The sequence below is a fragment of the Nuphar pumila genome, chromosome 3, assembly GCF_984573655.1.
Source record: "Nuphar pumila chromosome 3, dmNupPumi1.hap1.1, whole genome shotgun sequence".
Lineage (NCBI taxonomy): Eukaryota > Viridiplantae > Streptophyta > Magnoliopsida > Nymphaeales > Nymphaeaceae > Nuphar > Nuphar pumila.
The window spans coordinates 44204751-44225470 of NC_143251.1; the positions used below are offsets into that span (position 1 = coordinate 44204751).

At 36.5% G+C, this 20720-nt stretch overlaps 1 protein-coding gene across 1 annotated transcript; it reads right to left on the bottom strand.

Moving 5' to 3' along the window:
* Positions 1-5716: 5716 nt before the first annotated feature.
* LOC149842755 (actin-like) lies at positions 5717-10507 on the bottom strand. The gene is made up of 5 exons (XM_089999405.1): positions 10271-10507; positions 8053-8126; positions 7555-7948; positions 6468-7081; positions 5717-6151 (listed from the first exon to the last, which is right to left on the bottom strand). Exons 2-5 carry the CDS (start codon positions 8110-8112, stop codon positions 6086-6088), a joined length of 1134 nt encoding a protein of 377 aa, XP_089855531.1. The 5' UTR covers positions 8113-8126; positions 10271-10507; the 3' UTR covers positions 5717-6085.
* Between the last annotated feature and the right edge of the window lie 10213 nt (positions 10508-20720).

Sequence of the window (20720 nt, forward strand, 5' to 3'; positions counted from 1 at the left end):
GCATGATCGAGTTATGGAGTATTGGAGTTATGTATGTATATATATGAATGTTGGAGTTATGATAGTTGAAGAAAGAAATTTATATAGTTGTGTATGTATTTATACTTTAAAAGTTGTGTTAATTTCTTGCAGAACTTCAAATGTGAATATTGGAGTTACGACGGTTGGAGTTATGAAAGTTGGAGATATGAAGATTAAAGTTATAGAAGGTTGAAGAAAGAAATATATATAGTTGTGTGTATGTAAACTTTAAATATTATATTTTTTATAAATTTATTATTGAATAAATTAATATACGTAGAAGTATAATCATATTTGAATTAATGGTTGAATGTATGTATGAGCATGTTCATTTTTTAATAAATGAATGAATGTATATATTTACAGGTTCATTTTTTTAATGAATGCATGTATAAGCATGTTTATTTGGTAATGAATAAATAAATGATTGTAAGAGTTGGTTCATATTGAATGCAAAAAATGAATGTATGTATAAGCATATTCATTTATAAATAGGTGAAATGAATATATGTATAGCAGGTTTATTTTTTAATGAATATATATATATATATATATATATATATATAGTTATGCTCATTTGGTGATGAATGAATGAATGAATAATTGCAAGAGTTTGTTCATATTAAATGTAAAAAATGAATGCATTTATAAGCATGTTTATTTTGAATAAATGAAATGAACATGATCATTTCGAATAAATAAAATGAATGTATGTATGAGCAAGTTTATTTTTTAATAAATGTATATATAAGCATGTTCATTTGGTGATGAATGAATTAATTAATGATGGTAAGAGTTGGTTTATATTGAATGCAAAAAAAAAATAATGTATGTATGCATTAGGTTCATTTATAAATGAATGAGAAAGTTCATTTCAAATGAATGAAATGAATGTGTATGAGCAAGATATGAGAAAAAATTTAAATTAGCAAAAAATTACTTTTTTTATGATAAAAAGGTGCCAGAAAATAGGCTTGTTATTATGCTAAAAAAATCCAGTAAATAGACTTTTTTGGCACTAAAATAGCACCAAAAATACCTAGTTTTTGGCGCTAAAATAATGCCAGAAAAAAGTCTTTTACTAACACTAAAAAATCATGCCAATAAAGCCTTTATCGGCAGCACCATATACTGGTGCTATTTTAACGCTAGTAAAGGTCTTTTCTTGGAACATAGGGGTCCTTTAAATTTAAACTTTTTTTTAGGATAATCTTGGTAAATATCAGTATATTTAAAATTTAAAAATATATGTAAAAATTTATAAAAGTATAAGGGAAGATATAAACTATAAGAATTATATGTATGCATTAATAACGCAGTAATATCATGATAAAAACATGGCATTTTCAAAATACGTGATATTTGGAAAATATCACTTTTTCAGCATTGTATTTGTTGAAAATCTCGTGAAAAAAATCGCAAGATTTAAAGAAAAATGCAAATAATGGTGAATATGGTTTACACAAGGGTCCTGCTACAAATCTGGGTTTGGGCTTGTGATGAAAGCTGGATGTGGTTGAAGTCTATCTTGGTCTTCTTGTCTAAGCCCAATTTTAGGTGTAAGACATATAATAGTCCACATACAGGTTCATCTTGAGCCCAGAGTTGGGGTTCAAGAATAATCCCTGTCAAAGGTCCAAAATACTGCCCCACATTTGAATCCGCATGCGACCCATCTAATAAGCAATTTGGATAGGGTGGTTGGACGCATGTGGACCAAAGCTACTTTTTTTCATAGCAGGGCTTAAGTGTCCAACCCTGCAAATTCCATATCCAGTATGGCAGCCTTGTGTATACAGTTGCCATTCTGTTAGGGTCATTCTCATAAAGTCACCTCTAGGTAGGGCTCTCAACCGTTCTGATCGAGCCAGATCCGGACTTTTAATCCAACTTTGAGGTTCTGTTATTGGGTCTAGGACCACATCCAACCAAAGGGTTTTGGATAAGGTAACCCTGGGTCTAGGGCCACATCCAACCAACAGGCTTAGAATCAGATAAGGTAAAATCTCTCTCTCTCTCTCTCTCTCTCTCTCTCTCTCTCTCTCTCTCTCTCTCTCTCTCTCTCTCTCTCTCTCTCTCTCATATCATAGAGTCTGGATCTTAATCAGATCTGAGGTTGGACTCAGGTCTGAGATATAAACATCCAAACCAAATTGCGGACCATATATACTAGGATCTTGTGGCCCAACTGATTGCTAATCGGACTTACCGTAGTATATCCAACAATAGTAAACTTGGTGTATCAGATACAGACCGGACTTTGGATCAGGACTGGGTCCATGTTCTAATCGAAATATTGTTACCCAAATTTAAGTCTGAATTCGAGATTGACTGTGCATCACAGTCAACTTAGAGAATTATTTTGACAAGTATGACTAGGGCTTGGTTCCTAAGCTGGGTCCCTTACTACCATTGCTACAAATATTGATGATGAAAACGATAAAATACCCCAAAAATCTTACATTTTTTGAAAATATCAAGCGTTTATCTTGGTACCAACTCAATAAAAACCTTTTTTCCTAATAGTTGTATACGATTTACATTTTTTTGTCAATCCCAGCTTGGTTATGTTGTTATATATACGTTATCTCTTTTATATATTTATTTGCTTATGTTTTCTTGAGATTTTATAGGAAGAAACCAGAATTGAATTTTTTAGTTATCACCTCTCTAAATCCATATAAGGGAGGGTATTAAGTAGGGTCCAACTAGGGATGTAAATGGTTCGGATTCGGATCAGATGTGGCCAATACTATATCCGACTAATCAAATGTTGGCTAACAGGATTTGAATTCGAAGTAAAAAACTCATAGCAAATCCATTTTTTTATATGTAAACAAATTCAGATATTTGTCGGATTTGGTAACAAAAAATTAAAACCATATCCCCATGCAATTAATTATAATCGAATATGGTTTGAGCTTACCAAATCCTACTAAATGAAATTGATCAGATATTGGATAAAATCTGATTCGTTAACATCCTCAGGTCCGACATTTGCCCAACAACAGCAAAAGACTTAAGGCTTATTTGTTTCCTGCAGTTTTCATGAGAAATTGCCCTTCTGCATCCCTTTTTCAGCCCTTTTACAATGGACGACACAAACATCCAAGCATTATGATAGAAATGTACTATGAGGGTATGTTTGATGGCTTGTCCATGATTGGAAACAAAAAAAAATGTTGCATAACATTGGTTACGTTCGTTTGTAACAATTGCACTAAGTTCAACATTTGTTATGACCATACTCAGGTGTTGTGTTACAAACATGTGCGGACAACTTGAAAAGTCATGGATAATGGGTCAGATTACTTTATTTTGGATCATATGACCCGATCCACCCAACCATATTAGTGTTTTAACATGTTTATTATGGATTTTAACTTTGAATATAAATCTAAAACTAAAAATTGTTTAAAATTTGAGTAATTTGAAAAAAATAAGATTTGATATTTGTTTATATATAAATGCTTTAATAGGTGTCTTATTAGATCTAATTATGAAAGTTTATCAAAAAGTATGGATTTTAGCTCCAAATATAAATCTCAAAACTGGATTTAAGTTCAAAAAAATGTTTAAATTTGAGAAAAAAATAAGAATTCATATTTTTTATATACAAACCAAAAATCCTAAAATGCATATTCATAATCATTTTATGTACAAACCAAAAACCAAAACTAAATCATAAATAAACCAAAAAAATCCTAAACTACAAGAAAAATAAACCATAAATTTAATATCTAAAACCCTTATTAAAGATATTTGATCCAAATCCCTAATCAGATCAAAGGAAATCTTGAATAAAATTAAATAACAAAAGCCTTATTTAAAGATATTCGATACAAAGCCCTAATCAACGAAAATCAAAGAAAAAATGGCCTAATCAATGAAAATCAAAGAAAAAATCCCCTAATCAATGAAAATCAAAGAAAAAAATCATAATCAATGAAAATAAAAAAAATCTTCATTATTTAGTAGATCTAACCTAATCAAAGAAAATATTAAAAAACCTAATAAAAAAGTATAAGAAGAAAAGAAGAACAAGAAGTACAGAGAGAGAGATGAAAGAAGGGAAATAAAGAAGAAAAGAGAGAGAAAATCATCTGGTCACAGGTGGCCTTGCCGGCTGCTGGTGGCTTGGCCCGGTCTGCACAAGGGTGTGAAAGAGAGAGAGAGAGAGAGAGAGGAGAATGAGAGGGTCGGGAGACCCCTTCCCCCTGGCATCCCCCGGCTTATTTTTTCATACCCACATTCTCCCGTTCTCACTGTAACAAGGGGTGGAGCAAAAATTACACTCGTATATAAACACGTACGTGCAAAATGCAGTTCGCTGCATCCAATGTATGTTACAAAACATGTAACAAACGTGAATTTTGTCCGGTGAATCAGCAATCAAACGTGCTCTGATGGAACAAGAAGGCCTCCGTTATTCACACCACCCTTCATTTTTTCATGTGAAAATACATTCATGCCTCCTCCCATAAGCGTGGAAAAGCTAAGCTTACCGGGCATGTGTGATAATCCGAGGCTACTTAACGATGGCCAAAAGTAAGGGGAGAGGATCATCCAAGTTATCTGAATGACAGAATCCAAGGCTAACACATGTACCACCACTTCAACTGAAAACCGAGATGGTCAAAAGTAAGCTTTGACCCTGGGCCAATTGCAGCCAAAAGAGCAATGTTATCAGTATCGGAATCGGACCCGTTCTGAATCGACCATAAAATAATTAAGTGTCAATCAAAACATGAAGCGTGTTAAAGTCATTAAGATAATATTAAAATTTAATTTTAGGCTATATTTTACATTTATTTTAAAAATAGCCAATTTAGGTCGATATCGTATCAATTCTCTGCCAATACGGGCTGATACGCACCTACGTTGACAACACTGCAAAAAAAAACACTATTGCTATTGCAACACAAGATACGGAACACTTGACAGCAATTATCGCTTGGAACAGTACGAACTGATCAACCAAATATTCTGAAGCATCCTGAAATCTCAACCGACCAGAGATCCTTGACACCAACTTGCCCAGAGATTCCTGACACCATCTCTTCATCCTACTTGCCTCCGTATCAAGCAAAATTCAGTCTTACAGAAATCAAGTGGCCCACCAACGGGGGAATCCGCTTGTCTGGTAGGAGCAGCTAGTGTGTTTGGTTGTTGCAGGTTCAAAACCCAATGGTATAGTTGTTTAACTGGTAGGGGTCGGTTTAACCATAGTTAGACTTTTTGAAAAAAAAAAAAAGTAAATAAAGTGGCCCGCATATTAAGTCCAGTCCCATATGTATGACCTAAAAATCCACTTCCAACCACTGGGCCACGAGCCCACCAGAATTCGGTGAGATGGTGATGGCCGAGAGATGCACATCAGTTTTGGCAATTTGCTACACTCAATCAGAAAGGGAATCCACTCGTTGCCAATTCACAAATTTGAACTTGCCAGGAAAAGTGGAAATGCCAGAAATGGGTAGTGCTTTATGCGGATTGAGGATCACGAGGTAATAACAAAAGCCAAAACAGCAGGCTTTTTTGGGTCATACTCAATGGCCTGACCACGTGAAATGCCAGGAAAGCACCAAACATTCGAAAAGAACTGGCATTAAACATAGGGATCAAAAAAACCTTTGACCAAGCAACCACAACCATTCTCGCCTTTTGCTTTTACTAGGCCTCGATGGACAATAAAGAGAGGAAGATCCCTTTCAACCAGGCAGGTAAAAAGACATCCATGAGAATAACATGAGAAAATAATACAAATGGAAAAGAAGACTGACAGGCTCAAGTGTTCAACTACATTGCTACTCGTTGAACAGAAGTAAAAGAGATTATGCAAACCACATTCTCCACTAGCAGACTGAATAAAAACTATGCAAGAGATATGCAATCCTACCTGAACTTAGGTACACGACGTTCCTGCTATTACATAACACATAGAAGGTAAAAGAGATATCTCTCAAAAGGGAATATAATAATTGAAGACAATTTCGCAACCAAACAATCTGACTCAAGCAAATGATAGACGCTAAGGCAACAAAAAAAATGCAGGAAACCAGATCTAGAAGCACTTCCGGTGGACGATGGATGGGCCGGACTCATCGTACTCCGCCTTTGCTATCCACATCTGTTTAATCACAAACACAAACCTGTCATTCTTCTCTCAATCTGTACCACCCACTTGTAAAGATGGGGAAATGAAAACCCATAATAAAGTTCAGCATCACAAGCTTCAATTTTATTTGAGGCGTTCTAATAGGCAACATCAACATGACTTGGAAAGAAATTTTAAACAGTAACGATACAGTATATTCATTACATGAAACTCCAATGAGACAAGCACAATGCCAAAATGAAAACAAAAATTCAGGAAAAAGGGCTTTCAAAAATAAAGGAAAATTGTGGTATCCCTATATTCTTAACCAGAAGAACAAAGACAGTACCTGTTGGAATGTGCTCAACGACGCCAAGATTGAGCCTCCAATCCAGACACTGTATTTCCTCTCAGGCGGCGCCACCACCTTGATCTTCATGCTGCTGGGAGCAAGGGCAGTGATCTCCTTGCTCATACGGTCAGCAATGCCAGGGAACATGGTTGATCCACCACTGAGAACAATGTTCCCATAGAGGTCCTTTCTGATATCGACATCACACTTCATGATCGAGTTGTATGTCGTCTCATGGATACCAGCAGCTTCCATACCAATGAGAGAAGGCTGGAACAACACCTCTGGACATCGGAAACGCTCAGCTCCAATGGTGATGACCTGTCCATCGGGCAGCTCGTAGCTCTTCTCAATGGAAGAACTGCTCTTAGCAGTCTCAAGCTCTTGTTCATAATCAAGGGCAACATAAGCAAGCTTCTCCTTCATATCACGAACAATTTCCCGTTCAGCAGTTGTGGTGAAGGAGTACCCTCTCTCAGTCAAAATCTTCATGAGGGCATCAGTCAGATCCCTACCAGCAAGGTCAAGCCTGAGGATGGCATGAGGAAGAGCATAACCTTCATAAATAGGCACCGTGTGGCTAACACCATCACCAGAGTCCAACACAATACCTGAAAGCAAAAAACACAGCAAATCAAAAGGAGAGGAACTATTCATACGCCCATCTAAAACAATTTAGACCATGAAGACTGAGCAATCCCATGCAACAAAAGCTTCAAATTAGATACTGAGAAGTATTCAATAGCACAAATCTCTCTCTCTCTCTCTCTCTCTCTCTCTCTCTCTCTCTCTCTCTCTCTCTCTCTCTCTCTCTCTCTCTCTCTCTCTCTCCATACCCTAGCACATCTGTGTCTGTGTGACATTCACTAGCCTACATGAATCACATAATTATCCTATCTTCTCCGGTTTGTGTATGCTAATGCATCTGATGCGTGCACACACACATCCACTAGTCTCTATGAAACAAACAATGGTTCCACACTTACATGGTTTAAATAATTAGACTACTTGTGTATGTTTGCCTTGTGAGTGCATGTGCATGTGTGCATCCACTAGTCTACATGAATCAAATACTTCTCCTCACCTGTGGTACGGCCACTGGCATAAAGAGAGAGGACGGCTTGAATGGCAACATACATGGCAGGAACATTGAAGGTTTCAAACATGATCTGTGTCATCTTTTCCCTGTTGGCTTTGGGGTTAAGTGGGGCTTCAGTGAGAAGAACAGGGTGCTCCTCTGGGGCAACACGGAGCTCATTGTAGAAGGTATGATGCCAGATCTTCTCCATGTCATCCCAGTTGCTGACAATCCCATGCTCAATTGGGTACTTTAATGTGAGGATACCTCTTTTAGACTGGGCTTCATCACCAACATATGCATCCTTCTGCCCCATCCCAACCATAACACCTGTATGTCGAGGTCGGCCAACAATACTTGGGAAGACTGCCCTTGGAGCATCATCGCCAGCAAACCCAGCCTGTTCAACAAAGCAGAGATAATGCAACAGTAGGAAACAATCAACGACAGTAATATAATTTGAGCCAAAAGGGTATAAATAGGGCATGCATACTCCATACATACCTTCACCATTCCAGTTCCATTATCACAAACAAGGGGCTGAATGTCTTCGTTGTCAGCCATTTTCTATATCAAACCTGCATTGAAAAGCAGTAAGATTATTGCTGATGGAATTGTGCAAAAAGCTCCAGATCACAATAAGCTAAAGGCCAACAGACAATTATATTCTTAACCAAAAGTTCAAGAATAATACATATTATATAATCACTTTTAAAGCTTAAAATCAAAATACACAACAAACTTAATTCAGGACCATATTCTTCAATAATGGGAAGACCGTTGGAGCTGTTAGAAAGGAGACTAAACAGTTAAAACATTTAACAAGCTTTCGACGAAAAACATTAACCATGAAATTAGTTGTAAAAAGAGGATTTAAGAAAATCTTCCGAAATAAACACATGTACCTGAATTGCCTTAAAAATGTACTATGATACTATCAAAGATAGCACAACAATCCACCCATATACACACACAGTCCCTTCTGTATAGTAAAGGAGCATGCTCTCGTAACTCTTGATCACTCTGAAACCACAAGGCAGATGACATAACACAAGAACACATATAGACTATAAAGAGTTGCAAACAGAGCAATCTCACTTCTATATTCTATGACCATCACAAGTCAAAATTTTGCTGATAATGGTTGTGAGAATCACTCGTCTCAAGCAGCAGAGAATTTGGTATACATCACAAAAATGTTAAATTGTAAACCTAAAATTATCAAAATTATCATTTTATCATGATAGTTATGGGAACAGCAGCTATCAATCCTAAATTCCAATTTACTTGAAGCTACAGAACCAAAAGAAATTTAAAAAAAAAAAAGTCATGCCAACACCCAAAACATGTAAAAAAGGATCCAGTCCTTTGACATAGGATGGGTTCCATCATATGTGGATCTTAGCCGTCCAGCTGAAGCAACTAGATGGCTAGGATTAGTCCACATCCAGTCGAAAATGTGGAACCACTCCTAGTCATTGATTGGACGGCTAGGATTGAATGTAGGATGGAACCCATCCTATGTCAAAGAACTGGATCCGTACTCATGTGAAAACCCATATCATGATATTAAAACAAAATGTCAACTTCCATCTAGTTTGCACCATATAAATGTCATGCAAACAGTGCAATAATGACTTCTTATCTCAATATGTATGACCAAATACAAGATAATCAAATTTGAACTTTATATGTAGTAAACCTCACATTGTAAACATGTGAATTTTCTTCAACACCACAGGACTTCATTACAGGAAAATCATGAGGAAATCGGCAATTGCTAAACAAAATGTTCCTTGATTCCTAGATTGCAAGAACAAGTTTTCACTCAGTTTTTCTCATTTAGTTTCTCTTCTAACTTTTTTTTTCTTTTTCCAAATGAAAAAAAAAAACATCTTAAGAGATATACATATCACCAAAACAAAATCCCCAAAAAAATCATGTCATTAAGATTGCGTGGATGCACCCAATTATCCAGAAAAGCAGGATCGGGTGTTACATTTTGGATTACAATGCAATATTCAAACTTATATGTTCATCACGGAAACTTCCAAAAACAAGAAGTAACGAATAAAACAATCTAATCACAGAGACCCAGATTAGAACTCCTATCCGAGCACTAACGAAATACCAAAAGAAAAATACACGAAGATGAAACATTAGATTAAAATCCCATACGCATACACACGATTGCTTCAACAAATCAAAATTAAGAGATACAAACCCTCCCCTAGATCAAAAACATCAAATCCATGGAAAACTCAACTCTTTACAAAGAAAAAAAACGATCAGAAACAAGCATAATCAAATAGACAGACAAAAAAACCTAAGCTTCCACCGATCTACCAGAAATCAGAAAATATCGGTAAAACATGCAAAGAGTTTCAAAGCATACACAAATACCAAGCCCGATACCATCAAATACAGATCATCAAAACGATCGACCACAAAAATCCACAAATCTTCATCAAGAAAGGCACAAGAACCCAAAGATCGGAGCAAACGTAGATCAAAAACTCCAGGTCTGGAACCAAAAACCATCCAGGAGCTAATCTACACACGACCGGGCGATACTAAGACACATCAAACGAAGCAAAAAACAGATCTCAAAGGAAAACAAACCCGATATCGAATCGATCGAAATAACAAACAGATCAACGAACTTTCAGGTTGAATCAGAGAGACGATCAAGAAATCAAGAGAGATAGAAATAAAGACATACAGATAGAAATAGAAACCAGGTCCTCCTCTTCTTCTTCTTCTTCTTCCTGTGTCTCCGCTCGGAAGTGAAGGGAAGGGAAAAGAAGGAAGGGGAACAAAAGGGGAGGGATTGAAGGGAATCCGGCTTTTAAAGGCGAGGGGATTGGGTCTCCAGATGAGGATGAAATGCGTGCCAAATGAAATGAAATGAGGAGACGAGATTCGACGGAAGGCTTGAGGCGGGGGGAATCATTTTCCTTTGATTCCCTTCCACTGAAAGGTTTGCAAAAAGGATGGCCAGCCTGACAGAGACGAGCTGGCTAACGGCGTTAGTTACCCTTACCTTTCCCGTCACTTAAGCCGTAAGCCGTCAGCTTCTCGTCTCGGACCGGCCCCTCTGGTTCGTAATCGAATCGGATTATACGCCTAGGGCGGACTGGGATCATAGGAGCCTATTGCTACATGGGAATAGGGCTTGGTTCGGATCCTCACGAACTTATTGATGATCGGTTTGTATAGTTGGCGAGCCCACCCATGACCGAACATAAGTTGTTCAACTCGGCTCAGCTCGAGAGAGCTCGTATAAATAAAAATATATATTTTATATATAACATATGTTTTAAGTGCACTATATAAAAAATTTGTATGAAATATATATATAATTGCACAAACATTAAGCAGATCACACTCCATCTCAGGGACAGGCCTGTTAGTTGTGGGGCCCAAGGCTTGATGGAGGGCGATCAGGTGCTTAATGCAAAGAAAATGGTGCCATGTAATTGCACCAGATCCGGACTCCTTGCTTCTCTGCTTTCATTTCATGCATGGATTCTTGTATCTATTTCTTTTCCTTAGTAAATATGGAATGACCAAATTAGACATTGAAGTGGCGGTACCGGATCTCTATATGGGTTCAATTGGACCTGGCTTAGGCAGAAACAGAATCAGGTCTGTATTCCGTAGGGTCATCAATGGTTTGGATTTGATTGGATATTGAACTGAATTTGAATTCGTAGATGGATTTAGTGAAGTACAAAAGATCCGATTATTTTTTTTGGAATTTTTACATCCGAATCCAGATTCAAATCAAAACTGGACTTGAAACCAACCTATATCCGATTCCCATTACAGGTAAACATTTTATCTGATTAGCCATTCAAGTTAGTCAGGTCCGGATTTGGTACTAGCAATTTACATTTGAATCCAAGTCCAACTACAAATTAGGTTGGATTCAGCAATGACGATTTCTAACCGAATCCAACCCGTTTACATGCCTGGGTTTTGGACAAAAGAAACCATACCATATCTAGTAAAAATGTTCGATTTGAAAATATTGTATATGTGAAAAATCCAGATCTTAATTGGATCTTGGTCAGGCATTAGTTCTGGTTTATAAACCAGACCCATTCTGTCTACTAATCGGATCAAGGGGGTAGGACACAACTAACTATTGGACCCATATAACTAAGCCCAAACTTGGGCCCTATTCGATTGGCTCACAACCCAACCAATTCAGAGCTGTAAGCCTAACTGAAGGCTAGGGATGTCAATGAATTGGATTTTATCAGATATCCATCCTATTATGTATAAAAAAGCGAATTTGGTGTGACCTTTTCACCATCCGAATCTGAATCCGATTTTGAAACCATTTAGCCAAAATTCAATTTGTTGGATATGGTATTGGATGCATCCGATCTGAATCTGAACTGTTTACATCCCTACTGAAGGCCTAGAGGAGTTTGGACTTTGTTGGATTATGGGATTCTGGATCGGATTTAGGAAGTGGGTCCACCAGACCATGGCATTAACCAGTCAATTGACACAAAACTAGCCCAGACAAAAGTAGGTTTGTTTTGTATACCTTTTATTGGTAAAAAAAATTAAAAAATTGTGTCATTTTGTCCTATATTTAAAAAAAAAACATGAATTCATGACTTGAACTTGTGTCCTACATCGATCGTACCCATGTCTTTGCGACATAGTTGTGAATTTCGGACGCACCTAGGGGTGTCAACGGGTTGAAACCCTGCTAAAATGGGTAGGTCCAAACCTGTATTGGACTAAGTGATGCAGGTAAAAGATCCGGATTTGGGTCTGATCAGATTTTTCATAAGAAAACTATATCTGGATCCGATAAGAATTACATAAACCAGACCTGGTCCATACCTGGTAAAATAATATATTTTTTAAGTTTTTTACATTGAAAAATTGTGGATCGTAATCTGAACTCGGGCTGGACCAGGGTTTGGTATAAAATTTCATGAGCGATACCCGACCCATTTAATAATCGGACTTCAGGGGTACCAACCAGATAGTTAATTGGACTCCCTTCTTTGGAACCAAACTCTGACCCTATGGGATCCGGTAGAGGTCGGGATCCGGTCATACCGATTCGTTCGTCGACATGCAAATATCAACCCGGTTCTAGGACAAAGCTAGTTGATTTTCCGAGTCGCCTGAAGTTGGGCAGAAGATGACCGACCAAAAATTATAGAGCATGTTGCTCGATTTACAATATATTATGTCATGACACGTCCAATCGTATTATATTCTCAATATTTTAAACATGCATTTTTCCTATAGTGGGAAATGTATTAACCATGTTCAAATGTTTTTTCCCATGAGAAAAAAATATACCCCTACCAAACCCTATAGGATCAGGGTTTGGTGATAAATAAGAAGGCCCGATTAGAATCCATTAATATATGAAGAGGGTATGGTTTGTGAAATTTCATACCAGACCCAGGCCTGACCCGAGTTCTAATTAAGATCAGCAATTTTTCATTGTAAAAATGATAAAATATATTATTTTATCGGGTATGGTCTGGGTCCGGTTCATGTAATCCTTATAGTATCTGGGTATGGTTTCTCTTATAATGGGTCTGATTAGACCCGGGTTTAGACTCGGAACCATCATCTCGAATGAGGTTTGGGTCTGATTCGGATTGGATAGGAAACAAACACGGCCCATTGACACCCTTATTTGCATGAGGAGACTTTTCATCTAATCTTGATTAGCCTTTGATTTGTGTCTATAGAATATATAGCTACGACAAATAGATGTGTACATGGGACAGTTATGATCCGAATAGATCATTTTTTTTAATATTAAAAGGCGTCGATAGATATGTTTTGACCATTTGGTGGGTTGGGCCACCATATAAAATACCCTTTTATATGGTTTAGTATATATTTAAATTAAACTTAATGGCCCATTCATATGATGGGGCTTAGATTGTGCTAATTTTTTTATGATAAATAATATGAATAAATAATAGAAAAATGTATGCATTTCAAACACATTTTGTTCATAACTTTATGCATGGAGTGACCAACCCCATGCATAATTTTTTTTTTTATGGTTAATTATAAAGAAGAGAGGATTGATTTATGGAGATATTTTAGAGAGAGATGGGAACTTCAGAGCTTTTGAAAAATTATAAGATACTATATAAGTAAGACTTTTTCTTGAAAACTATATAAAAAAGGGCAAACAAATTTTCAATGACATTGGCAAAAAAACATGATAAGGATGTCAATTAGAAAAAATAATGAAGCATCTAATTTTTGACATCTATTACCCTTACTTCTGTTTATATAGTATTTAGGGCTAGGATATTATTAGGATTAGGATTTAGGATAAGATTAGGATTTATGATTAAGATTTATTTCAAATACTCTTAAGTGTAAATTGATACTTTTGTTATTTTATTATAAAAAACTAATTTCATATCATTTTATCACCTTTTCATAAAAAAATTAACAGTGAAGGAATTTTAATCATTTTGACTAAACAAAGGTCAACTGAATGATTTTAATACCAAACATATCTTTGAAGCATAAATGATAAAAGCATGATGCTAAATGTAATAACTGAAAAGTAGATCTGATTCATGTGAATATCATATAAGTTGAGAAGCTTTTTGTAAATTATTCAATTCTTAAGTTTAAAACTGCCCAGCTAGCTTACTAACGTCCACTGGAAACCGTGCATTTTCTGATTAAACTTTTTTGGAGAAAATTTCAATGTTTTTTGGAACAATGTTCAGTGGGACGCCCGATCCAAACTCATTTGTAGATTATTTTCAAATGAAGTTCATAAATTAATTATTAAAAAAATTTAAATGCTAAACAAAAATTATACAAAATAACAAATAAATTATATATAAATAAAAAGCATAAAACAAATTTGTGAAGTACAAACCTTTGAAGATCTCAAGCTTCATTGATCAAATTGGCAAGGTTTTAAAAATTTTATAACCTATTAATAAATCCAAAATAAACACAATGTCATCACTAAAAAAACAAATATTGTGAGAGTCGAGAGAGGGGCTCACTAGAGGGCTAAAGTTCAAAACCTTGTTTTCAAACTTCAATCGGCATACATGTTGTAACGCCCCGGATTTTCAAAATAAAACTAAGTTAAAATTTTCATGATTTTTTTTTCTTTGCAGTGGAACTTTAGAAAGCTTTTAGCAACGAAATCAGACGATAATGAGTCATCAGTTTTAGAAAACTACAAGCACATTACATGTATGTAGCCAAGCAGCTCATTGACCACCAAGGTGTTCCATTTTATCGAAAACCATGTGTTTATTACAACATCACTGCTTGGAAAAGCAGTTTAAGTTCAATAAAAAGAAACAGTACAACTATGTCTAGAGAAACCCTGGAACTCGATGCCGCCTTGCTCTGCATATCGCAACGCAGGTTCAACACCTAAAATCCTCATTAAATGGGGTCAGAACCACTGGTGGTCTGACAAGCAAGCAATCACACATCTATTCAACTCAAGTAAATATATTGACCAATCAGGATCGCAGTTCGCAATAATGACGATCAAGTCTTCATGACTTAGCGTATATCGCAAGAGCCTTCTCAGAGCTATAAGTTGAACATCCGCTCAAGTCTTCATGACTTAGCGCAAACCTCTTCCGGGTTGTGATTGAATAACTGCTCAAGTCTCCATGACTTAGCCTTGACCTCTTCTGGGTCTCAAAGAGATGTCTAGCTCAAGTCTTTATACTTGGCACATCTGTATCCCACGCATCTAAGGACAGCTTCTTGAGCTTCGCTTAGTCGTGTGGATACAATACGGGTCTTTGCCCAGTCGGTCTAGTCGTATACCGATCATGACACATTCACAAAGGTTATGCAGGATTGACTCAACAACGTTTATCCACTCATACATTTAAGCATCGTTGAACCTAGAGCTAATGCATTGTTTCGATAATTAACTTTTTTCACCCTTGGTACGTGGGCGAAGCATTGTTCGGGCATCAACTTGACATTCTAGGGGTTGATTATTCCATGTATTTTAGATACTCCAGAGGCTTGTTGACCCTATCAATAGTATGGCGGTGTATTTCAACTGGAAGAACCCTACTAGGCCCATATTCAGATGCATCCTCTACTTGCAGTAGTTGGGTTTAATCCTTATATCTTAAGAATAACCACGACCTCAAAACCCATGAGTGACTGAGGTCATCGTGGACTCTATCAGGTCTAAAGTCAATACGTGTCACTCAAGGATGTATCATCACTGTCATTCCACAGTGAGCATAATTCCTGAAGGGGTCTGTCAGTCTTATAATTACTTGGTCGGATATTGCATGTCATTTTAGGCAGCTCGTGCCTCAGCACTATGGAGATATGTATCCGACCCTATTCAGTGTGCCCCAATCACGATCATCAACTAAAGGGGATACCCCTAACATGATCATCAATTGCGGGGTATATGCAACCTTAAGTTTTATTCATATGCATGCTTAACTCTACTCTCGACATTGCAACCATCACTAGCATCTCACCTCTTTCGGGTGGAAACAACACACTCTGGCTCTGCGACCCTTACGAGTCTAGTTGTATAACAGTTCTTAATGAGCATGCATATGACTCGATCTCAACAGATCGGTCACGCGACGTATTTTTACGCAACGAGCCCATAACCTAGTCAAGGCGCAACCACTATTCTAGCGCAACGACCCTTACGAGTAAGGTGCCTTTACAAGTATTAGGGAGATGAGTTATTCTGGCATTATTCCAACAACATACATCATCATGTGTTTAACTGGTTTCAGTAGCTCTTCTGCCAACCATTTCGTCAGCATCACTCTTGCTCCAATGGCAGGAGTGCGACAATGCTTTCTACATTGTAGAAAGTGTTCAATGAACTAGGTAGCAACTCCTTTGTATGATGGAGTAACCTGTTACGTTCTTTCTGAGTTATTTCTAGCTTCTTCAGAAATTTCAGCAGCACTTTCTCTCTTTGATAGAAAAAGTGTACGTTTCTTTTAACTATTTCAGCGGCATCTCCCCTCTTTAGCGGTGAAATCGCTACGCTTAATTCGGGGATGGATGCACACCGTCGTGCTTATCCAACAACCATCAAGGTTGATTGGAACCTTGGGCCATAGACAGGCCATACGCAATTGACTTAGTCTTTACAAAAAAGCGGTTTTGCGCAAAAGGGAAGCCTTTCCAATAGGAGCTTCATTCGTCAAGCAGAATCTTGAACAAGGAGCGGTAAGAGAATCGCATCGGCAATTTGGAGTTGATCTCCATTTAAATGCGCATTTACGCGCCGTATATGTAATACAAGTAGAAGTCTGTGCTTTATATGGCGGGAGCGTAAAGGAAATACATATACTTATTGTTCGGGGTGTGTAACCGAACGAAATATTCTACATATATATTTGCATAAAGCAAGAGCCTTGGTGTCATTCAACACGACAACGTAAGTAAATGCATAATCGAAAGTATAGAATAAAAAATTACAGAAAACAGGAAGTGTTGGCATCATGCGACGCGACGACAAAGGTAAATTACACGAGCCTTGGCGATATAAGAAGCGACGGCCAATTCCAGACGATATACACCAAGATTCGTATCCAACGATAGTTATGAGAAGAGCGAGTGAACACCGAAGTGTCCTAGAGGGCTCAACCAGAAACTAGGGCGAGATACCATTTTTAAGAACGCATATATTGTGCATTCAAACATATATATCTAACGATAGTTACAAGGCGAGTGCGTGAACACCGAAGTATTCTAGAGGGCTCAACCAAGAACTAGGATCAGACACTACTTCAGAAAGTATATGTTATATACAAACACGCAAATACTTAAGAGAGATGGATCAATGAAGCGAACTTACTTTAAATCGAGAAAGAAACGACTCTAAAATGCTCCAACTGCTTCAAACGAGGTTTGATCCTTCCTTCGAGAGGTCAGACTAGGTCTGGGTTCAGAAAATCAAACTAAGACTTTGGACAAAAAAGGACTTTGACTTTGACTTCAAATCCAACTAGGTTCAAGTCAAGTCAACTAGATTTGGACCAGGTCAAGTGGGTTCAGACCAGGTCAGGTGAGCTAGGAATAGGTCAAGCAGGCTCAGACCAAGTCAGGTAGGCTTAGGTGGGCTAGGCTAGGTAGGGGAGGTTTGGAAAAGGAGGAGAGAGAGAGGGCTAGACGATTTTTAGAGAGAGGGGTGCACCTCTATTTATAGATTCTGAAACTTGAGCTCCAAGTTTCAGAATTTCCTTTTTGCCCTTGGCTTTTTCGAAAATTTCATGTCATACTTATCCGGATGACACATCGATCTTATCCAAATAGAATATTCCATGGAATATCCTGTGGGTCCCACTAGATATTTCCATTGAATATTTTGTGGGACCCACCAGATATTTTTTGAGGAATATTTTTGTGGATCCCACCAATATTTTTGTGGGTCCCACAAAAATTTTGGGTTTTCGGCGATTTTTTTTGAAAAATTCTAAGTACGTCATTCTCTTCGTATTGACGTAACTAAGAAAGTTGGCTCGTGGAAATCTCTTGATTTCGTTCAGGTAGAAAGTTATGACTTCCAGAGTGTTTGAGCATATATTCGCGAAGCGACGAATATCCTAAGCATAACTGGTTCATGAAAATTAATTTGTTTCGCATTCTAAGTGAAAATGCTATTTTTATCGGTAAATGCCTCATGAATTTTATTCAGAAGTTATCTGAAAAATTACGGGTCTTACACATGCAATGGGCATACATTAGAATTTGCATCTATAGAGCCATAGTACGTCTACATGTTGGTGGCAGCGTTCACATTGGTAGGACCTGAGAAGACTGACTATTTTTGTTGGTTGAAAGAAGTAAATTCTCTAATGGTTACGCATCTATCATTGGTCATTGTGTGAACATTAACGATGGTAAGATGGTGGGAATTAAGAGTCATGATTGTCATATTTCTGTTCAATGCTCACTACCTGTTGTAATTTGTAGATTTACCAACAAATAAATTTCTACAACTTTATCTGTTTTGAGCATATTCTTCAAAAAATTATGTGTTAGGACTTTGAAAGTCGATGTCTTGACTTACATGAAGGGCAATATAGCTTTGATTCTATGCAAATTAGAAAAGATATTTTTATTGTCTTTCTTTGACGTCATGGAGTATCTAGCAATTTATTTACCTCGAGAGGCTAAGCTTGCACGACCTATACATTTACGTTGGATGTATCCAATTGAATGGTATCTTGGAAAACTTAATCATTTTGTAAGGAACAGAGCATGTCTAGAAGGATCAATTGCAAATGCTTGTATGTCAGATGAATGATTGACTTTTTGTTTCATTACGTGAAATTAAAATATTTTCCATAATTTGGAGTTGTATTTCAAAGCTTTTTTTGTTTAGTTTGTAGTGTTAGATCCTCATTATTAGCACATATATGTCTAAACTTTCTATGCATTTAACCTTACAATGGTGTTTACACCTTTAAAATTCAGTTAGGTGAATTATTTTTAGCTACGTTGTCATTGAGTTGTTGTGCTATTTGTTTGTATTATTGTCAAGCTCATTTCAATATTTTTGAGATTGAAAGTATTTGTTCATCTTAATATAATCATTCAAACAAATTCACTGTATATATATAACTATCTATAAATTATTATTTTGTTCATCTAATATCGTTTGAAAAACATATGACAGGAGGGTGAGGATGATTTGCACGAGGTTCACGATACAGGGCAGCTATTGCGAGTACTCTGTCGTCTCTTATCACTCATCTTGACAATGATGTGTTGTGTCGGGGGACATCAACATCTTCCTCTAATGAGTCAAATAATGATCTTTCCCTAGAGGTACTATCCCCTAACCATGGTACATCAAAGCGGTCTTTTTCATGTTAATTATGTATCTTTTTCATATATGTCATATTGATTTAATCTATTTTAATGACATGTACTTGTTTGTACAGTCGTGTCATCTACGAGAACATCTTGGAGCAAGAACATGTGCACGAGGTTTGCACTATTGAGGCAAAAATGCTCTATCCCACTTAATAACCTAGATAGATCATAGACAATAGAGTGCCTGAACACTCTTATATTTGTTGGGCAGGTGACATACATTGTGCACGAGCATGCACAACTTTATCATATATCCTACAAGAAGGTGCTAAAGCACATAAAAAGGAGTTGCATGACTTGATAATGGTAAGTATCATGCCTTATTGTAGTAGTACCTATCTTTTCTATTTTAACAAAGTGTATCGGCTCCCATCTGCTAGTTATTTTGTTATATATTTCAACCTAACTTCATTTTGGATATAAATTAATTAGAGAAAAAAAACCTTTAGCGTTCAATTTTTTTAAGCCTATAGAGAGATATGTCAGGATTACAATAATTTCTATAAGGAAAATACAACTAAAGATAAAGTCATAGTCAATGTTCTAAAGCATATTTCCAATGCCCGGTGGAAGGATATATGCAATAATTTATTCAATGATCTGAAATGGATGATAAATTATCTATTAAAAACTATATATAGTTGGTATATATTATTTATTTATTTATAACAATTAATCTTCATTTCATCCAGGTCAAGTGTGAAAGAAACAAATCCAATAGAGCTGGATTGGAGATCAGTCACACTAGTGGTCCAAAATCATATATGTGACATCGAAGAGAGAATGTATAATCATTTGATTTCATAAGTGTAAGATAAAAAAAAAATAATTTTAGAGAGATCGATTCATTTTTATATGACCATAAATCATAACTTAATTTTTCTCTCTCATGTTTAGAGCAATCCTTTAGGAGAAAAAATTGGGTTGATTGAGATGTACATATCAACACACATAAATGCTAACATTGTATCCAACAATTATGTAAGTAATTACATAATTGAATCATTCTATAGTATTGTATATGTAAATATGTGTTTTGACTATAACTAATTAAAGTACATATTCATGTTGTTGCATGAGATGGCACGATTAGCATCGCAAGACTCTAATATGAAAAAAATTGTGATACTTAAAGAGGTCCTTGGTATATGACCTGACTATGTTAGAGGTATTGAGAGTTGTGTCATACCTATTGATGCAACTTTTTCAATAAAGCATTTTAAAAATATATTTTCAGTAAAAACGTTTGTGCAAATTGTGCATCAAATCATAAAAACTGACTCGCACTAGTG

Bases quoted from the DNA above. Each gene is read 5' to 3' on its own strand.
- LOC149842755 (XM_089999405.1), bottom strand. From the start codon at position 8,112: ATGGCTGACAACGAAGACATTCAGCCCCTTGTTTGTGATAATGGAACT. The intron at 7,949-8,052 runs GTATGTATGGAG...TTTGTTGAACAG, and splicing joins ATGGAACTGGAATGGTGAAG to GCTGGGTTTGCTGGCGATGA. The intron at 6,152-6,467 runs GTACTGTCTTTG...GTGATTAAACAG, and splicing joins CGTTGAGCACATTCCAACAG to ATGTGGATAGCAAAGGCGGA.